Source organism: Lynx rufus, unplaced genomic scaffold (assembly GCF_022079265.1).
Source record: "Lynx rufus isolate CCGP_SWC_20201006 ecotype Redwood Valley unplaced genomic scaffold, mLynRuf1.p SCAF_12, whole genome shotgun sequence".
Taxonomy (NCBI): Eukaryota; Metazoa; Chordata; class Mammalia; order Carnivora; family Felidae; genus Lynx; species Lynx rufus.
The window spans coordinates 38,612,929-38,633,336 of NW_025814826.1; the positions used below are offsets into that span (position 1 = coordinate 38,612,929).

The following is a 20,408-nucleotide window of genomic DNA, read 5'->3' on the forward strand; positions in this document are numbered from 1 at the left end:
ACCCTCTTGTTAGGGGCTAATGCAGCTGGTGACTTTAAGTTGAAACCAATGGTTCATTTACCATCCCCAAAATCCTAGGGCTCTTAAGAATTATGCTAAATCTACTCTGCCTATGCTCTGTAAATGAACAAAGCCTGGATGATAGCACATCTGTTTACAAAATAGTTTACTGAATATTTTAAACACACTGTTGAGATCTACTGCTCAGGAAAAAAAATTCCTTTCAAAATATTACTGCCCACTGACAATGCACCTCATCACCCCAAGAGCTCTGATGGAGACGTACAATGAGATTAATGTTGTTGTCGTGCCTGCTAATACATCATCCGTTCTGAAGTCCATGGATCAAGGAGTAATTTCAAGTGTTATTATTTAAGAAATTCCTAGGGCTATAACTGCCATACACAGTGATTCTTCTGTTGAATCTGGACAAAGTAAATTGAAAACCTCCTAAAGATTCACCATTAAGACGCCATTAACAGAGGCGCCTGGATGGCCTAGTCAGTTGAGTGTCCGACTTCAGCTCAGGTTATGACCTCGCAGTTTGAGTTCAAGCCCCACGTTAGGCTCTGTGCTGACAGCTCAGAGCCTAGAGCCTGCTTCGGATTCTTTGTCTCCCTCTCTCTGACCCTCCCCAGCTTCTGCTCTCTCTCTCTCTGCCTCTCAAAAATAAACAAACATTAAAACAATTAAAAAAAAAAGACGCCATTAAGATTATTTGTGATTCATGGGAAGAGGTCGAAATATCAACATTAACAGGGGTTTGGAAGAAGTTAATTCCAAGCCTCAGATGATTTTTAAAAATTCCAGACTTCAGTGAGGAAGTAACTGCAGATGTGGTAGAAATAGGAAGAGAACGAGAATGAGACGTGGAACTTGAGGATGTGACTGAATTGCAATACTTTCATGGTAAAACTTTAACAGATAAGGAGTTGCTTCTGATGCATGAGCAGAGAAAGTGGTTTCTTGAGATGGAATCTACTCTTGGTGAAGATTATTGAAAATGACAACAAAGGATTTAGAATATTACATAAACTTAGTTGATAGAGCAGGGACAGGGTATGAGAGAACAGACTCCCCATTTGGAAAGAAGTTCTACTGTGGGTAAAATACTATCAAACAGCATCACATGCTACAGAGAAAATTGTTTGTGAAAGGAAGAGTCAATATTATGTGGGAAACTTCATTGTCTTATTTTAAGAAATTGCAGCAGCTACCCCAATCTTCAGCAACCACCACCCTGTTCAGTCAGGGGCAATTAAAATCGAGGCAAGACCCTTCATTAGCAAAAAGATTATGATTCACTAAAAGCTCAGATGATGGTTAGCATTTTTTAGTAATATTTTAAAAAAATGTTTACTATTCATTCTGAGAGAGAGCGAGCACACATGTGAGCCAAGAAAGGGGCAGAGAGAGAGAGAGAGAGACAGAGAAATCAAGAGTCAGACACTCAACTGACTGAGCCACCCAGGTGCTCCATTAGTAATATTTTTAAATTAAGGTATGTACCTTCTTTAGACATAATGCTACATTGCACACTTAACAGACTACAGACTATATATACTGGGAAACAAAAAAATTCATTCAACTAGCTTTTATCCCAAGTAAGCTCCACACTCAGTGATGAGCCTGACATAGGGCTTGATCTCATGACTCTGAGATCATGACCTAAGTCGATATCAAGAGTCAGATGCTTAACCAACTGAGCCACCCAGGTGCCCCCATTTGAACGGCTTTACTGTGATATTCACTTTATTACAGTGGCCTGGAACCAAACCCGCAGTATCTCCAAGGTATGTCATATATTACTTAACAGTTAACACAGAAATACAAAAATATTTTTGAAACGAGTTTATCTCCATCTGGAAATATACCTTTCTATATTTTTCTTTAATATCAGGAAATAAAATTATGAATAGTAACTGTAAGAAAGTTAATAAGAACTTTAAGAAAAATATTAATTTCTAAAATGTTATTTAACAAAGTAGAATGGCTTTAAGAGTAGTTGGCAAATATCTTCTTTTGTGAAAAGTCAAACTAACTCTCTAAAGGAAAATTACATTAATGTATGCTCCAACATGTTTATCACACACATTCAAAGTATTACTTCCATACTTTATTTTTATCTACAATTGAAAACTGGTCCAAGAATTACTCTAGAACAGCTTTTAAAATTCAGACACACACCATATCTCATAAACTGTTCAACTATACTAAATTAAATCCCACCACAGTAATCTTTTATGACAGATGTTGCATACTTTATAGTAAACAGATTGGTAACTTATCCTACAAATCTATAAGGTTGTATATAAACTGATAAAAACATTCTTTTTTTAAATGTTTTTATTATTTTTGAGAGCGAGAGAGAGAGAATGAGTGGGGGAGAGGCAGAGAGAGAGAGAGGGAGACAGAATCTAAAGCAGGCTAGAAGCTCTGAGCTGTCAGCACAGAGCCCAATGCAGGGCTTGAACTCGTGAACCATGAGATCATGACCTGAGCTGAAGTCAGACACTCAACCAACTGAGCCACCCAGGCACCCCTAAAAACATTCTTTATAAAGATATGCATTTTTATAAAGATATGACTATCACATGTGTTTAGTCAAGAAACCTATCAACTGAGAATGTTCCAAATCACTAATGGAAAAAGTTGTTTAATAAACAACCATTGGTTCTAGAATATGTACTATTCTCTTGAGCATTTAAAATGTGTCCACTTTTGGACAGTAAGGAGGCTGGAGACCAATCCTTCCCCTGGTCTCCCCAAAAAGGACATAATATTAAATAATTTTAGATTAATTAGAAGCAGAGAAATAGGTCAGCACAAACTTGTGAATGGAATACTGTGTCATAATTAGTATACAGTGGGGAAAAAAGTCCACTTTTCAGCTTAAACATATTCCATTTGCAGAGTTAACAGGGTTCACTAAAGCTTTAATCTAAATTACTTTGGGATTTTCCAACACACAATTTGTAAATTATGTCCATGTCATTCTCATTACTCTATTTTTCTTCAAAACACCTATCATAACTTATAATTTTGTCTTTATTTAATTTGCTTCTTCCTCTGGATTTAAAGTTCTGAGGGTGTGCTCACTACCTTCTAACCAGTGTTTGGCCACAAGAGGCACTCATTCACATCTGCAGTATTTTCTTCTTTGAAGACCTATACTAGTTATACTGCTGCTAATTACATCATAATCATGACACCTAGTGTGTCTATCCTCTCTGGAAAGTTGAACATTACCTTTTAAAAAAGTTTTTGCATATTCTTCAAGTAACAAAATTATAGAAATGGTTAACAGATGAGAATGTATCAATATCAATACACTGGTTGTAATATTTTACTACAGTTTGTGAGATATTATTGCGAGATGTTATCACTGGAAATGTGAACTGTGTAAATGGGAAACTGTGAAAAACAAAGGGGATTTATTATTTCCTACAACCTCATGTGAATCTATAATCATCACAAAATAAAAAGTGTAATTAAAAACGGGTTTTACATCAGAATTACTTAGAGGAGCTTTAAAAAAACATAGTCCTTCTTTATTTTTGTTTATTTCTTTTTAAAAGCTTCCCACTTGATGCTAATATGCTGTCAGGACTACAAATCACTAATTCAGAGCAATGTTTCCACCAAAGGCTGAGTGCACCTGGGAAGCTTTAAACCCAGATTCCCAAGCCTTGATCCCAGAGATTTGGAAATCTATACTTTTTAAAATTTAAGTTAATGTTGTTTTAAGTTCTCCAGATGATTTTGATGTACACCTGGGTTAAAAACCTGTATTACAGGGGTACCTGAGTTGCTCAGTCAGTTAAGCATCTGACTTTGGCTCAGGGCATGACCTCCTGGTTCCTGAGTTTGAGCCCCACATCAGGTGAGCTTGAGTCCAGCTTCAGGCTCTGCACTTTCTCCCCCTCTCTCATGGGATTCTCTCTCCCTCCCTCTCTCTCTCTGTCCCTTGCTCACTCACATACTGTGTGTGTCTCTTTCTATCTTAAACAAATAGAAACAGAAATATCTGGATTACAGAACAATGAGTTTTTTCTATGTACTATTTAAAGGTAAACATTAAGCTCTGCTGGTCATTACCATGGATTTCAAATCCTTAGAGTCTGCATTTTGATGTTTTCTGTATTTATAAAAGCCCAACTTAAATGTTTAACATTATTTTAAACCATATTCCAAACCCATTAAAGCAGCTTTAAAAAATGAAAAACCTAACCCCTAGACTAAGTCCTACTGTACACACCCTCCACCCTGCCAATAAACCTTACAGAGATCTCGTTGTTGCTATAAGACAACTATTTCTTTTTCACCCATAGCTATACTTTCTCCTCTGCCCCTATCTTCTTAATTCCTCATATACTAAAAATAATAAATCACTGATTTTTCACTCCATTACTTTAACAGGATGTAAATGTGTGCCTAAAAAACTGGCAACTTGATGCAGTGGTTCTCAATCCTGGATGTGCTTTGGTGAATAACCACTTTGAAGGTATAGGGTAGTAGCTCTGTTAGACATCACAGCAGAACATATCCAGAAAATCTGATCCCAAAACTTTGAAATGGCTTCAGGAAATCTGTATTTGCAAAATAAAATAAAACTCTATAATGATTCTGAGACACAAAGTTAAACAGTGACTTACGGTTTCCATCTTTATCCTCTGGCTTTTAGTGAAAAGACTAATGATAAATTAGTCTCAATCTGATATTTCTAAAAATATCAACTGTGCGCAATGAAAAAAAAAAGAATTTATAGTGAGGTATAATACAATGAATGTCAGAGATCTATTAGTTCAGGCTCCGTCATTAAGAACTACACAGCTCAATGTCTCTGAGCATTAAGTTTCCTAGCTATAAATAAGGGGCTACAAAACCACTAGATAACAAAGGAGTTGTACTGGATCTGGTTTTTTGTTTTTTGTGGGTTTTTTTGGTAAAACTGTGTTTCCAGAAGTCTTAGCGCCCACCGAAGTGCTTCGGCAGTCAGGAGGAAAGCTGAACAGAGGTACAAGCTAAGCAAACATAAAGGGACTATAATTTGACTTACATATACACAGAAATATATATATAATGTCACATTTGAAAACAAGTTCTAACACACACACACACACACACAGGATTTAAACCATGGTTCTATAATTTGAAATCTGAGCCACATGTAAAGTGTTCAAAAGCCACAAATGGGGATGCCTGGGTGGCTAAGTGATTTTGGCTCAGGTCATGATCTCAGAGTTGTGAAAACAAGCCCCACCATCAGCTCCGTGCTGGACGTGGAGCCTGATTGAGATTCTCTCTACCCTCTGCCCCTTCTCTGCTCTCTTTAAAAAAAAAAAAAAAAGCCACAAATGGACTATTGGCTACTATACTAAACAATATAGATACATAACATTTCCATCAGTGCAGAAAAAAGCCCTACTGTTGATGATTCAGTAACTGCACTGTTGGATCAGAAGCTCCCCAAGATTTCTTCCAACTCTAAAATTCCTTAATAATTGAAGAAAATGCATTAGAATGTAAGTATCCAAAATCACCTGAGTTACAGAACATTCCACACACAGCCAAAAGCATTTAAACAACTGAAATACAAAGGAAATACTATCATTATAAAAGAGAAAAGATTTCTGGACTTTAGAAAGCCACTAGAACTTTAGTCTGAAAATGCTTTAGACTTTGTCTAAAGCTACAAAAAAACTACTGGGATCAAAGAACTACAGCATTCAAAGAAAAACATCAAAACTACACTGATACCAACTTTAAAAAATCATTAGGTAATGATAAAGTCACATAAAAGCTTATAGATGATGTATTTCCACTATATTATATCCTCTGAGCTGCACTTTTCTCTTGTGTACACAGGACAAATACTTTATTTCACTGTTAAGCATGGTAAACCAAATCTCAAAAAAGGAAAATAATGAATACAAAGTCCTCAAGTTAATAAAGGGAAGAAGCTAGAGCTGGAACAAACTTTACTCATGGTACCTCAGTGAAAAAGCATTATTGTGGACAAAAACACAAATTCACTAATGCAAAGAAATCTATTCATTTAACAAGTATTTACTGAGCATCTCTAATGTACAGAGTCACCATACTAGGTACTAAAGATATAAAAAGGAGAATTTGCTTTCAAAAGGCTGATAACAAGGATAAATATAGTCCTAGACAAAGCAAAACACCCAAGTGACCATATTCTAATAAGAAATGGGGGAAAGTCTGCAAGAAAAAACAAAATATTAGCATCCCTCTTTCATAAGACTGAATTATAAATCTCTAAAAAAAGAAAAAAAAGGGCATTGCAAGAATTGTTACCTAATGTAACTGCATCCCACATATGATTCATCTCTTTATTTCACAACCAATAACCAATAACATATTAGGAATATGCAAGTATTCTTCAAGAGAATCAGATATTTTAAATTATGTCTGCTAGCTATAGTAAAGTACTAATAAAACTGGTCAAGGCTTTAATTCCCATAGGAGAAGCACCATGATTATACCATACTTCAAACTCTGAAAAACCACTTCAATAACCACCCAGTAAAATTAGGCAAACAAGTACGGATGCCTCAGCAAAAACAAATGGCACTAAAGAAAAACTTTGGTCTACACACAATTCCAAAGAGGCAAACATTAAAGTAATTTTTTAAACATTTATGGAACATATTTACTGTTTGACTTCATCTGTAGCCAAACAGCACTAGTTATTTTTCAAATTCTAATATGTACAATTAGTTTCTAATAGGTTATATAAGTTTCACAATTTTTCCCCCAATAATTTTCTCACACAACAAAGGAAATGTGAACTGAAATTCACCATACTTTCCATGTTTCAACATTTTAGGAGGTCATAGCTTACTATATGAGAATTCAAATATATAATTAAATAAAACAAACTCAATCAACTGAAATGATTACCAAATGTAGTCTTTCAACAGTATTTCTGAATCACTAAGGGCTAATCTCTTCCTTATTTGAACTCCTGTTGAAACCATTCTAAAACGTTATTTTCTCTTTTCTCCCTATATAAGAGTATAACAGTACTTTTTAAAAAGGTACCCAACAATCAGAATACTGCCATGAAGATACCATTTTCAAAAATCATACTATGCCACACACATAGAAGCCAAAGAAGGTATTTCTGAATCTGTACCATCCCATAATAAAAACAAAAGTTAGGATTTTTAATAAATCACTATCAGACTGTTTTCTTTCTCTTCTAAAGCAAAGGGAAATAAAACAAAAATCCAATTAACTGGAATCCTATTAAGTATAATTTTACAGTAAATGGAAATTTCCAGGAATTTAAAAGTAGAAAATACAAATCAAATCAGGGTGTTCTTACTTAATGCTGATACACTGGTGGATGCGACAGAAAGTCTCAAATATGAAGAGACGAGCATTTTCAATGAAATCCTCAAGACAAGCCACCAAGAAGAAGTCATTCACAAGTACCTATGTGTGTAAAGTGTAACAAAAAAATTAAGAGCACTGACAAGCAATTTTCAAAAATGTGACCCAAAATACTTCCCGTGTGCTTTACTGCAATTCTCTCACCTTATATCACAAGTTATATACCACAGCACTTTCTAGAATACTATGCTCAAGCCTCTAACAATTTAACTAGAAGTAAATGAATGCTATATGAAAAAAAAAAAAACAACCTAATTTAAGCACTGCAGTGTTTCCTTGTTCTACTGATGACTTTAGCAACCTTTTGACAAAGTAGTTTTGCCCTGCCCGTTATCCGAAATAAATGCTGTGTAGATAACATAGCTCTTCTAGGTACTCAAAATCATTATGAACAGACTAAATATATGCATATTTGTGAAGTAAACAGACTTGGAAATCTACAAAGGAGAAAAATTCAAGGGGTGGCTCCTATTCCACAGAAGGTATCATAACTAAAAGAGGGTATTTTAACTTCACAGTAATAACCAAGTGCCCCTTGGCCTCAGCCAGGCCTAACCAGCTACTTAGTGTATTGGCATATACCAACACATAATACATAATAACACTACATATGACTACGTGAATACAAATTATCACACTCGAGTCTATTTTATTTTGTCCAATGTGTGAAAATCACCCCTGAAGTTGTATTTACATGATAATTTTCTTGTCCTTAGGGAAATAAGATCTTAATCCTTCAACAAACTCTTTATATTTTGTGTTAACATTTGGGCTCAAAAATAAAACTGACAACTGATAACTTATGGATTTGGTAAATGCATTTAACAGGTAAGTTCTTAATTTCTTAAAACTCTACAAACTAACATTTAAAAAAGCTGATAGGGGCGCCTGGGTGGCGCAGTCGGTTAAGCGTCCGACTTCAGCCAGGTCACGATCTCACGGTCCGTGAGTTCGAGCCCCGCGTCGGGCTCTGGGCTGATGGCTCAGAGCCTGGAGCCTGTTTCCGATTCTGCGTCTCCCTCTCTCTCTGCCCCTCCCCCGTTCATGCTCTGTCTCTCTCTGTCCCAAAAATAAATAAACGTTGAAAAAAAAATAAATAAATAAAAATAAAAAAGCTGATAAATCTAACTCAGCTGCTTGAAGGTACTTTAGTTTCTACCAATCAACAGAAGACATTGTGATAAAATTCACGCCCTTATAGCTTGACTGGTTTATAGTAAATGTTCAGTACAATCATGTGAAAAATTCTAAAGACAGGCCCACTTATGAAACAAATTTAGAATCTCAGAACGTGCAGTTCTATACAATCTTATACACACACAGGAAATACTTCACATATTCACTAATATAGAATAAGATATGGAATCATGGGCATACGTGTGAATTTCTAATGCCACCAATGTTTTAACAAACTGTACTAACAAAAGCATACACATATGGCAATATTAAAAATGTCTACATCTCGCACATTTCTAAAACATCAGTCATTTTAAGATTAATATATATTTCTGATATAATTACTTTAATAAAACACTGCAAAGTTAACTTTTACAATAACCAAACATTAAATATTAATTTATAAGTAAAAATTCATACTTACTGATTCACATTCCCTCAGCTTTTTCTGAGCCCCATCAAAGTCAAAGTTAACATATAAGCACTCAACAAATTCCGTGATTGGGTCTTTATATGTGTAAGACTCCTGTAAAATTATGTCAAAGGTCAAGTTGGATTTGATTCAACACTGTTTGGTGGTAGACTGACCCTAGAATATCCCAATATTCCTGGTTTCTCCTCCTTTGTTATTAATTTCTAGCAAATTACCTAGTGTCATCGTCTCAAAGCAATTGCTCATATCCTGATTCTAGGCCCAACCGTAAGCATATAATGTCTTCCAGACTGAGTTCTCTATATATTGTCATCCTAGAACCATTCCAAATGGTTTCAAGTTCCTCTATTGCCAAAAGTCTTCCTTACTCAATAACATCCCCAAGTATAAGGGCATTCATTCATAACCTGCTGAATTTGTCTCTTGGTATTTAATTTATCCTTAGGTCAAAACAGCATTTAAGTTCTTTTTCTAACCCATAGTGATTACTGAGAAACTCACTAAAAATCAACCAGTAGGGCTGCAGCTTTTGTACAACTTGGGGACTATTAATACCATATTCTATGTAGAGATCACTACTCTGCAATTAGGTAGGTAAGAGATCTCCCAGAAATGCCAGGCTTCAAATCTCCTTCACTCTGCAATAAAGGCAATGCTAATATACGATATATATTAAGTATCCACCTAGCAGAGAGCAGTATTCATTCCATACTACATCTGGCATAAGTATATACTGGAATTAAAGATAGTAAATGCCCATTTGAGTATCCTGGGCTCCTCTCTATGTATACTTCATGTAACCTTTCTCCTATTTTTAAAACATTTTACCTTAAGAACTAAGGGTCCTACTTTAGAAACAGATGTTAGATCTAGTTTAGAGTTTTAAAAGTTAATAAAGATTTTAGTTTTGGGGGACACCTGGGTGGCTCAGTCAGTTAAGTGTCTGACTCTTGATTTTGGCTAAGGTCATGAGCTCAGGTTGTGAGATCCAGCTCCACATTAGGCTCAGCAATGGGCATAGAGCCTGCTGGGGATTTTCTCTCCCCCTCTCCCTGCCCTTCCCCTGCTCGTGTGCGCACACACACGCACGGTCTCTTTTTTTCTCTTAAGATAAATAAACATTTTTTAAAAAAGATTTTAGTTTTTACCTGTTGAATAACTTTAACCAGATCTTTTAGTACCTGTCGGCGTTTTCGAACATCTTTGTTTGTTATGACGGCAGTAGTCAAATAGCGCAGAATATGTGGACACATTGTCTGTATTGCATTAAGATACCTAAGGTAAAAATATAAATAAATAACTTTAATATTTTTAAGAGTTAATTATTAATAACTTACCCAGTTTCTCTAGACCTAATTTACCATGTGATTAAAAAAAAAAACCACACACTTGAGCAGCCCAGTGGATTGTGCTGTTTCAATAACCTAAGAATGTGACCAATTAACAATGATTATTATAAAGACCATCTCCTCCAAGAAATAAAAAAAACAGAAGCCTGAGGAGGACACCAGCTTGTATTCCCTAGTTTGAAGGGAAACAGAAGACTCAATTCAGAGGTAAATAATCCTATTACTGTTGTTGAGTAAAAGGATTTTGGAAGCCCCCTATATACACTGTCAGTCTGTTTCAAAAGATTGCTAAGCTATGACTCTCATTCACCTTTTAAAAAAAATGTATGAAAACCTTGTATGTTCAAATAAGTCCTCATAATCAGAAAATGAGGCACTTAAACAAATGAAAGATTCAAAGGATGAAAGTCTATAAACTACAGGGAGAAGGAAACTGTTATAGTATTATAAGGCTTTGGTTAAACTGGTAGCACTGGGAATTAGAAAGGAAGGATTAGATGTCAGACAAATGTCAGCAGGGCCTTGGCTAATATTTAACAAATCCTGCTATTCTGATGATCAGCAGCTGGCCACCCTGTCATTTGGCGTTTATCCTGTATTCCTCCTGCTCAATTTCCTTAAATAGCTCCCTAATTTTTACTCAAGAAGTACCTCTAAGTGTCAGGCACTATGCCAGGTTTGGAAATATTTGTCAATAAAGTCCATTCCTCTTGGCTATATATAAACCCCAAAGTACCCATCCAGCTCCACCTCCCACCAGACCCATCATTGACCACTTCCTGGTTTTCTCACTTCTTAAAGTTCACTCCACATGGATTGCTCCCCCAAACACATCCCTCTGAAATCCTCAACTCTGGTGTCCTTCAAGATCCAGCTCAGATACCTTATCTTCCAAATTCTTCCAGACTATACTAATAAATCTTTGTATTTCACCACATTGTAGATTCTCCACAAAATGTTGTTTGAACTCCTTAGAGGACTCTAGAATCTGATAATAATTACCTAACAATAATATTTAGTCCCTTCTTATATTCCCTCAGGGTATAAAAATCAACACTCAAGAATAAAACAATTTCTAGGAAAAGATAACTAACATCAGTTAAAAGTTTCATCACCTGAAAAATTAAGCCTGAATTTTAGGCAGAAACTTTTTACATTGCAACCTGTTCAGAACAATTGTTTGTCTCAATACTCTCCTGCCAGAGATCTCATGCACAAGCACAAGGATGACTGTTTATCTCAGTATCAGTTTTGAAGTAAATAATTGTAGTAGACATTTCTGGAACTCACTCATAAACTTATCCATACAGCTTAAAAAACTATAAGTTTATTGTCTAAGATGTTAAACATATTTATTTTTACCTATCCTAACTTTATATCACTGCACCATGTATATCTTCATTGTTTTTAATGAAGGGTAACTTCTTAGGAAATTGTATCTCACTTTTTTTGAGATGGTAGGGGCTAGCAAAACTTTTGTAAAAGTTTTGTAAAATATTTTAGGTTTTGCAGGCCAGGAGGCACAATTGAGAATACTGTACAGGTTCTTATATGAAAAGAAAACAAACTTCCAAAATATGTTAGTCAAAATATTAATTGTTGAGTATAATTTTTGTAATTCATCTACTAATGAGAACAGAAATTATCTATTGGGGATAATTTTGTTTAATTGCATTCAAAGTTACAAATCCCTAACATTAAAATTAGTTGCAAATGTTTATCTGTAACTGTTGTTCTGTAATGAAATTTTACATACTCAGTCTTTATAAATGTTTTTCATGAATCTAGTACTACCAAATGTTGGTATCAACTGACAGAAATGATTTTAATTTAGCATATTTATCACCTGAAAGGCATTATGGAATTCTGTTAAATTCTTCTTATGATATTGCCCTTTAGCGTATCATTACACTGCAGATAAATCATCTCCAATTCAATAGCACAGCCAAATGAATTTTGAAATGGAAATTTACTTTGTACTTACAGTGAGGCCTAAAAGTTCATGGAATTGCAATTTGAGCTTGAAAAATATATCTGCTGCAAATTTGTGTGGGAATGAAGGTTTGCCTTCTTGTTTTAACATGTGAAAGAAAGGCAAACAGATAAAGCCACTGGACATTACGTTTTTTAAAATTTTGGACATTACTTGTTATTCATGCTATGTTAGTTGTCATCATTGTGACAATATGAATTAAGAAACAATAACAAATTACAGTAAAAGTTACTTTCCAGAGCCACCCAAGGCTTGATAATAAAGATTGAGGGCAATTTTTCTTATTCAGAAAAATTTCAATCTTGCCCTGAGCAAGGGGAAAAAAAAAAAAAAATCACATTAAAACTTTGCCATTACTAAGCTATCTAAAGGTTAAGTAGAGAAAGTCAGGATATTCTGTTTCTGACAAAAGTTCATGGACTGATCACAGTTAAGTCCACATGAACAAATGAAGTTCACAGTTGACTAAAATGGCTCAAAATTACACCACAGATTCAACTATTTTCCACAAAGTATCTAGAGATGAACAATGTACTGAATAACCGTATTTTGAACACTTCTCATTTTTCCCTCCACATATATTTGCAGATTCCACTTCAGGTTGTACTAAATTAGTGTTTTACCAACTCTGAAAATATTTTCACCTGTAGTTATTCCACAGACGATTCATAAAGGCGTGTTCTTCAGTCACTTCAAATCCAGCAATGATTCTTCAAACCATACTGATAACATCTATTAACCCATCAAGAGCCAAGGAAAATCACTAAAAATCATATGCCTTGTTTTTTTAATTGATTATTGATGTTGCTCCAAATATCTTCAACTCTTGAGTAACTGTTCTCACCAAAAAGCTAATATTTTTAAACACGTCTATTTTTTCTGGACATTATTTCTTTGACTGCTGCAACTGAACATGATTTAGAATCACCACTGGTAAAATGGCTTTCCCTACATGGCCATTCAGAAACTTACTTTGCTTGAAGCCTCATTTTCATTAATTGTGAGGAAATTCTGCTATGAGGAGATATTCTGCTTTAAATTTCCTAATTTTTCTGATAGCTGCTTTGCTGTCAGTTGGAATGTCTTGCAATGTGAATTAAAATATATTCTTTCAGCATACCTATAGCGTCAGTTTAATGCTTTGCTTTCTAATTCAATACAAAGTAATCCCACTCCACTATGCCTTAAGAGTACCTCTGAAGTTGACTTTTCTTGTTTTGACATGAGTATGCATTGGGAATAAAATGTTGCAGTATGACAATATTCAGGGCCCTTGAAACACTGGCCAAGTGTAACTGCAGCATCATGGGGATTCATTGTGTACTGAGTAGCTGTGTGAGGCAACAAGAATGCAACAATGCATGATCTCTGTCACAACTCTCAACTCCCCCTTATAGTTCAAAAGCAGCCAAAGATGCTATGTATATCAATGAACCCAGCTATGTTCCAATAAAAATTTATGATGGACACTAAAACTGTAGTGTCATATAACTTGCAGGTCATAAAATATTCTTTTTTCAATCATTTAAAATGTAAAAGTCATTCTTAGATCACAGGCCATAAGGAAAAAAGCAATGGGCCAGATTTGGTCCATAGTCCAGACTTCCAGTATATAGCACTATCGTGGCTCTGGACTTCCCAACATAGCAGGGACTCCCTATCTTCTAGAACTGAAGCGATCCTTCCTATGTATGTATGTATATGAATCTACACACATCAATACATAAAAAGGGGGAGTGCAGATTAAGAGAGTAACTCTTATGAAGTTAGTTTACCATCTTAAAAATTTGCAATCCTGTTGAATCAATGATGATATATTTTAGTTTAAATACAAGCAAAACCACAGATGTGGTTAACAGTCTACACATGACCACTGTGCTCTTTTGTTCTGTTTCTTTTCACTATCTCCTTTTCTGTCAACTGAAATTTAAGGGTCAATTTTCATCTTAACCGCACTCTTCTAACTTTTCCAGATCTCACTGATAGCTGTGATATCTACAGTGTATTTATAATGCACAATACATCTGTACTTAGTTAAATGTTAAGCTACTTCTTATTATTATTTGTTTGGATTATAAACTATTTAAGAACAGAGGCTGTAACTCCATTATTTCTGAAATTTAACTTTATTATTTTTTAAAAATAAGAGCATCAATATTTATTGTGTTCTGAAGTATAATTTCATAATAGGTAATTAAAGATATTTTTGTATATTTTTTTCTCTAGTACAACCCTGTTCCAATTGTACAATTTTATGAAAGTTTTTTTACAGTGTTTTCTAACTGCAAATTAGATCATTTAGTAATCAAAAGAAAAATTTCCCAAAATAAAAAAAATTAAGTATCTATCATGTGCCCATGCTACAAGAAATAAAGAATAAAAATTCTGCCCTCAAATATGCTTATACTATAGTAGGAAAATTAAAGCAATTATAAATTGTTTATTTTACAGGTATTAAATAATTAAATACCAAACACAGACACTATATACAGGACTTAATTAAGGAAATAAAGCTGAGCTGGATTTTGAAAAAAGGCAGGCTTGAATACTTACAAACAAGAGAAGAAGGGCATTTCTGGAAAGACAGACAAAACAAAACAAAACAAACAAAACAAAACATGAAAAAAACAAGGCAGGGCACTTACTAGAACCTCAAAGGATGAAATTTTACTTTTGCTTTTTTATTTTTTAGATGGACACCTTAAAAGGTCATTATCCTGAGCTAGAATAGGTAAAATACCTACATGAAAAAGTGCTTTCTTAGCAGGAATGACTAGAAGTTGACAACTTCTGAATACCACCCAGTTGACTATAAAAGTAAACTTGCAATTTCTTAGGGTATTTATGTTATTTTTATGTTATATTTATTATGTTATTTCATGTTACTATTTTATATTTATTTTATTGAGTGTTAAACATTCAGAGGAGTGTTTAATTCAAACTGAACTTTGAATCTTTCTTTTTACAACTGGAGAGTAATAACTAGAGCATTGTATTACAAAAACATTCTTTAATAGCATCTACATTTGGTGGCAAAGCCTCATCTCTAATAGCCTATGAACACTTCTCTATCTTAAACCAGATACCTTATCTTATATATAATGTTACATTTAAAAGTTCAACATTTTTCAAATGTGTAAATCATCTCCATTTTAGATTCAGAATAAATTATGCCAGAAATGGAAATATATATGATGCAAGATACTTTATTTAACCTGCACTGGCATCTAAACTTTCACTTCAAGAACAAATGTATTAATTATCAACAAAGTACTTTTATATTTTAAAAAAAAGCCTGAAGTCCACAATCTATAAAAACTATCAATCTAACACAATTTTATCAATTAATATATCCAGCAAAACACAATGAATTGTTATTACTGTGCTACTAGAAATGGAAAACAGGAATATACCTTCTCCACTAATTTCTACTATTTATCAAAGACAACTGAAAAGCACATTGAATATAGACATACAAATGACAGTAACACACTACTTACTAGCAGCTGTTCTACTTAAAGAATATAAAATCCAGAAAAATAACTGAACAATGAATGATCTGTCAAGCCAACTGAGTATATTCTCATTTGAAAAAAGTGAGAATCAAGTAAAACTCAAAACAAGCCAGGAAGACATTACTAATGAGGGAGAAAATATGATGATAACCTGATCTAATGGCAAGTGAAAAGAATAAGCACAGTATTTTAGTAAAAAAAAGAAAGCTGTAATATTACTGAAGTAGTTTATTTTCCACATTTTGCTAACAGGCTGTTTCTGTTTAAAAAAAAAAGTTTCACAGTCAGGAAGGTCTTACTGGGGAGTTGAAACTGTTCAAAAACTGATTAACAGTGACAGCTGCAACACTTGGTAAAGTCACTAAAATTCACTGAATTGGAAACAAACAAATAAATGAAATCTTTTTTGAGTATCTTAGGACAAATCAAGATAGTGGCATCATTCTATACCAGTAATCACTTTTTTTTCACTACCAGACTCTTACAGTTAAAAAACAAAAACAAAAAAAGCCAGTTTCAACTATGTCCTTAATCAGGTAGTACAGATTGTTAATTTAAAAAAATTCAATCCCTGTGTACTAATCTTCATAATATTCTGTATGACAAAAGGAAGTATGTGTAATGCTCGTCTGCTGCATACTGTAGTTGTCACAGTTATCATAAGGACAACTATATGATTGAGCTGTATGCTTAACTGTGTTCCTCACAGAATACTATTTTTACTTGAAACAAAGAATGACAGATAAACCAAAGCTATTCAGAATTGGGTATTTGGTAGACATTTTCTAGAAAATAAAGTGAGCCTAAACTTTCAGAAAAATAAAAGATAAAATTAGAGCTTTCCCAAAAAGGTGGAATTTTGGAAAATACCTGTCACAAAGAGCTTGACTACTTTCCAATACTTTAAATCTTTTCTAATAGGTTTAGTGGTGATATTAATGAGTGATTTTTTTTTTTTTTGGTATTGTATGTCAACATATCTGGAATACCTGCATAACTCAATGATCCAAGATTTCCCAAACAACCAATGCATGATGTTATAAAGTCAAGCATGAGTACAAGATCCATTAAAGAGCAAGATGGGCCACTATAGTTTAGAATACCAGTATAGTTTAGAATCCAAAAAACTGAATAAGGTTTCGGATTCCACATTATAATAAACTTTAAAATATTACTACTTGTTGAGTTTTGTTAGATTAGCAAAAAAGAATATTCACAATTATCTGAAAAGGTTATTAAAACAGCTCTTGTCCAACTACATATATGTGAGACTAGATTTTCTTAACAAAATAACATCAAGGATTAAAGTAGATAGGAAAATCTAACATGCCAGCAAGTGAAAAGCCTGCAGAAATGTAAAACCGTGACATTCACAGTTCTCATTAAGTTGTTTTTAAGTTATTAAAAAAAAAAAAAAATCAGTCAACCACAACCAATTTACTACTTGTCAATTATAAAATATATTTTTTAATTTCTCAGTTTTACAATCTCATACAGTATAGATATATATCAATACATTTAGCCAATAAAGACAAAATTACATTCAACAATTCTTCATGAAAAGGTTTCAAGACCAAAAAGTGTAAGTGTGATTCACTTGTAGCAATAACATTCCAAAGACAATTCTAATGTCAACTTTTAAAAAAAAATTTTTTTTACTATTAATTTATTTTTAAGAGAGAGGGACAGAGAGAGACAGAGTGCGAGTGGGGGAGGGACAGAGAGAGAGGGAGACACAGAATCCGAAGCAGGCTCCAGGCTCTAAGCTGTCAGCACAGAGCCTGATGCAGGGCTCAAACTCACGAGCTGTGATATCATAACCTGAGCTAAAGTAGAACACTTAACCGACTGAGCCACCCAGGTGCCCTGTCAACTTTCTTTTTTAATTAACATTGAATAGCTCCTCTGTATTTACATTAATTTGACTCTTTGAGGGGGGGGTTGAAGCTCTTACTAGATATTCCAACAGAGTCCTATTTGCCTTACAAAGATAGATGACTATCTCCCTATATACACATACACTTTAAAATGTACCCAAATGGCCAATAATCCATCACAACCCACAGTCCTTTAGCAGAATCACTGAAAAGACAAAACAAAGCAAAACCACCTCAAAATTCCATCCTCATTTAACGGATGCGATAAGGTGTGTCACCTGGAGCATTTCAGGTTTTGGAAAGTATTGTGCAAGTATATATAGTATTCCTTATAATTTTTATTATATCATTTGACATACAAACCCATTTTCATTGCTAACTCTTTATTCTTGAAATGAATTTATCAGTTTTAATATTAATATAATAATAATTTCAACATTATATATTTGGTAATTTTATTTTCATCACCTTTATTGTGTTTTTCTGTACTTTCAATCAAGGTTTTAAAAGCTGAGTAAGTAATCAAAGCTATGAATTAATCTAAGTGTTTCTTTGACAGAGTTTCATGATTAACATTTATTCTCTTCTTTGATTGTTATTTTTACAACTTGGAATAATTTCTAGTTTCACTGTATTCTGCCCAGAAACTACAATCTATAAAATGTATACTTTTTTAACCTTATTACATCTTAAATGGCAAAATGTATTCTTTTTTATATATGAAATAATGGAAATATAAACGAAGAATTAAACCTATTTATCTAGAATAGCTTAAGGGTTTCTATAACCATGAACCTCTCTACCATATCTTAAAATTTTTTACAAATCTACTTTTTTTTAGTGCTCGCTTTGGCAACACATATACGGATCTACTTTTTAGGAGGGGTTCTGGGGAATTCCTACTCCTTTGGGAGTAGGAACATCCCAAGCTCACCTCATCCTACAGATACAACTAAGTAATACCCAAAACAGTGTATATAACCCAGAAAATGACCTAAGGACTGGCAGAAAAGACTCTCCACAGCTCAATGTAGAAAAGAAGCCTCATCAAAATGGGTAAAAAAAAGCAGAGATGTGGGTGGGAGCTAAAGGGACCTAAAGGACTGTCCATAAAATGGAGGGATGCCTTGGGCATGAAGAATGGAGAGAAAAGGACCCTCACACCAAGCACTCCAGGCACAGAAACGTGAACAGGCAGGACAAACTCCCATAACATTTGGTTTTGAAAAACAGAAGGGTGGAATTTCATGAGCTGTTACATTGGCTCAACACCTGAAATTTTAAAATGCAGTGGTGTGGCTCTAGGAGAGCCAGAGGAGAGGGTAATCAGAGTCCCCACCCTTAAAAGACACCACAACAAACAGCTCCTAGAAGATACAGCATAAAAGCAGCAGTTTGAAAAACACCTGGGGTATGCAGGAGGAAGATTTGTTTACTAATCTCAGGGCCTATGCTGGAGGGCAGGGATCACGGGAGAATTCTCTAGGAACAAAGGAGCTGGCAGGGACCATTTCTCTCCCTTGCCTCCCAGCCTAGGTACCTGGACACCTGCAAGGAACCAGTGCCGCTAACACTCTCCACCTAGCTGGCTAACATGGTGCCAAGCCCAGACATTCTCCTGTGGACACACCCTCTCCAGCCAGGTCTGGTCTCCTCCCACAGCAGATAATGCACAACGCTTCCTGACACTTGCATCCTCACCCATTCCACCCTCTTCTGAAAACCCACCTCCTTCAGCTCTGCCAGTCTCCCTCCCAGGAGGCTGTAGACCACCTCCCACAGCAGACCAGCTAGGACCTTGCAAGCAAGGAGTGCCTACTCCCTCCAGCAGGAGTTTTCTCAAGTGGCTGTAGGCTCCCACAAGAGACCCATGCAAACCTTATCAACTACCAGCACTGAAAATGAATCAGTAACCAAAAACTTCCCAACAATCAAAAATCCTAGAAGGCTGCATAGGTGAAAATTTTACCACATTTAAACAAGCTAATACCTATTTTTCTCAAATTATTCCAAAAAATACAACAGGAAGGACAGCTTCCAAATACATCCTTCGAGGCCAGCATTATCCTGATACCAAAATCAGATAAAGGCACTACTAAAAAAGAGAACTACAGACCAAGTTCTGTGATGAAAATAGATGCAAAAATCCTCAACAAAATATTATCAAACCAAATCCAACAGTACAAAAAAATTACTCACCACAATCAAGTGGGTATTCCTGGAGGCAAGGGTGATTCAATATTTGCAAATAAATCAACATGATACATTACATCAATGAGAAAGGATAAAAACCATAATGATCATTTAAATACATGCAGGGAAAGCATCTGACAAAGTACAACATCCATTCATGTTGAAAACCCTCAACAAAAATAGGTTTAGAGGAAACGTATCTCAACATAATAAAGACTATATATGAAAAACTCAAGGATAACATGAACATTACACTCATCGGTGAAAAACTGAAAGCTTTCCTCCTAAAGTCAAGGAATAAGACAAGGATTTCCATTCTCACTGCTTGTATTCAACACTGTACTAAAAGTTCTAGCCACAGCAATCAGACAAGAAAAAGAAATAAGACATCCAAATTGGTATGAAAGAAATAAAACTTTCACTATTTGCAGATGACATGATACTATATAT

General features: G+C 34.6%; 1 protein-coding gene across 1 annotated transcript in view; it reads right to left on the reverse strand.

Moving 5' to 3' along the window:
• Positions 1 to 20,408, reverse strand: part of EIF3E (eukaryotic translation initiation factor 3 subunit E) — a 54,209-nt gene that overhangs the window by 11,182 nt on the left and 22,619 nt on the right. Inside the window, exons 8-10 of the mRNA XM_047074110.1 lie at positions 10,180 to 10,306; positions 9,023 to 9,124; positions 7,355 to 7,464 (exon numbers count right to left, since the gene is read on the reverse strand). Coding sequence (XP_046930066.1) covers positions 7,355 to 7,464; positions 9,023 to 9,124; positions 10,180 to 10,306 — 339 coding nt within the window. The remainder of the gene's footprint in view (positions 1 to 7,354; positions 7,465 to 9,022; positions 9,125 to 10,179; positions 10,307 to 20,408) is intronic.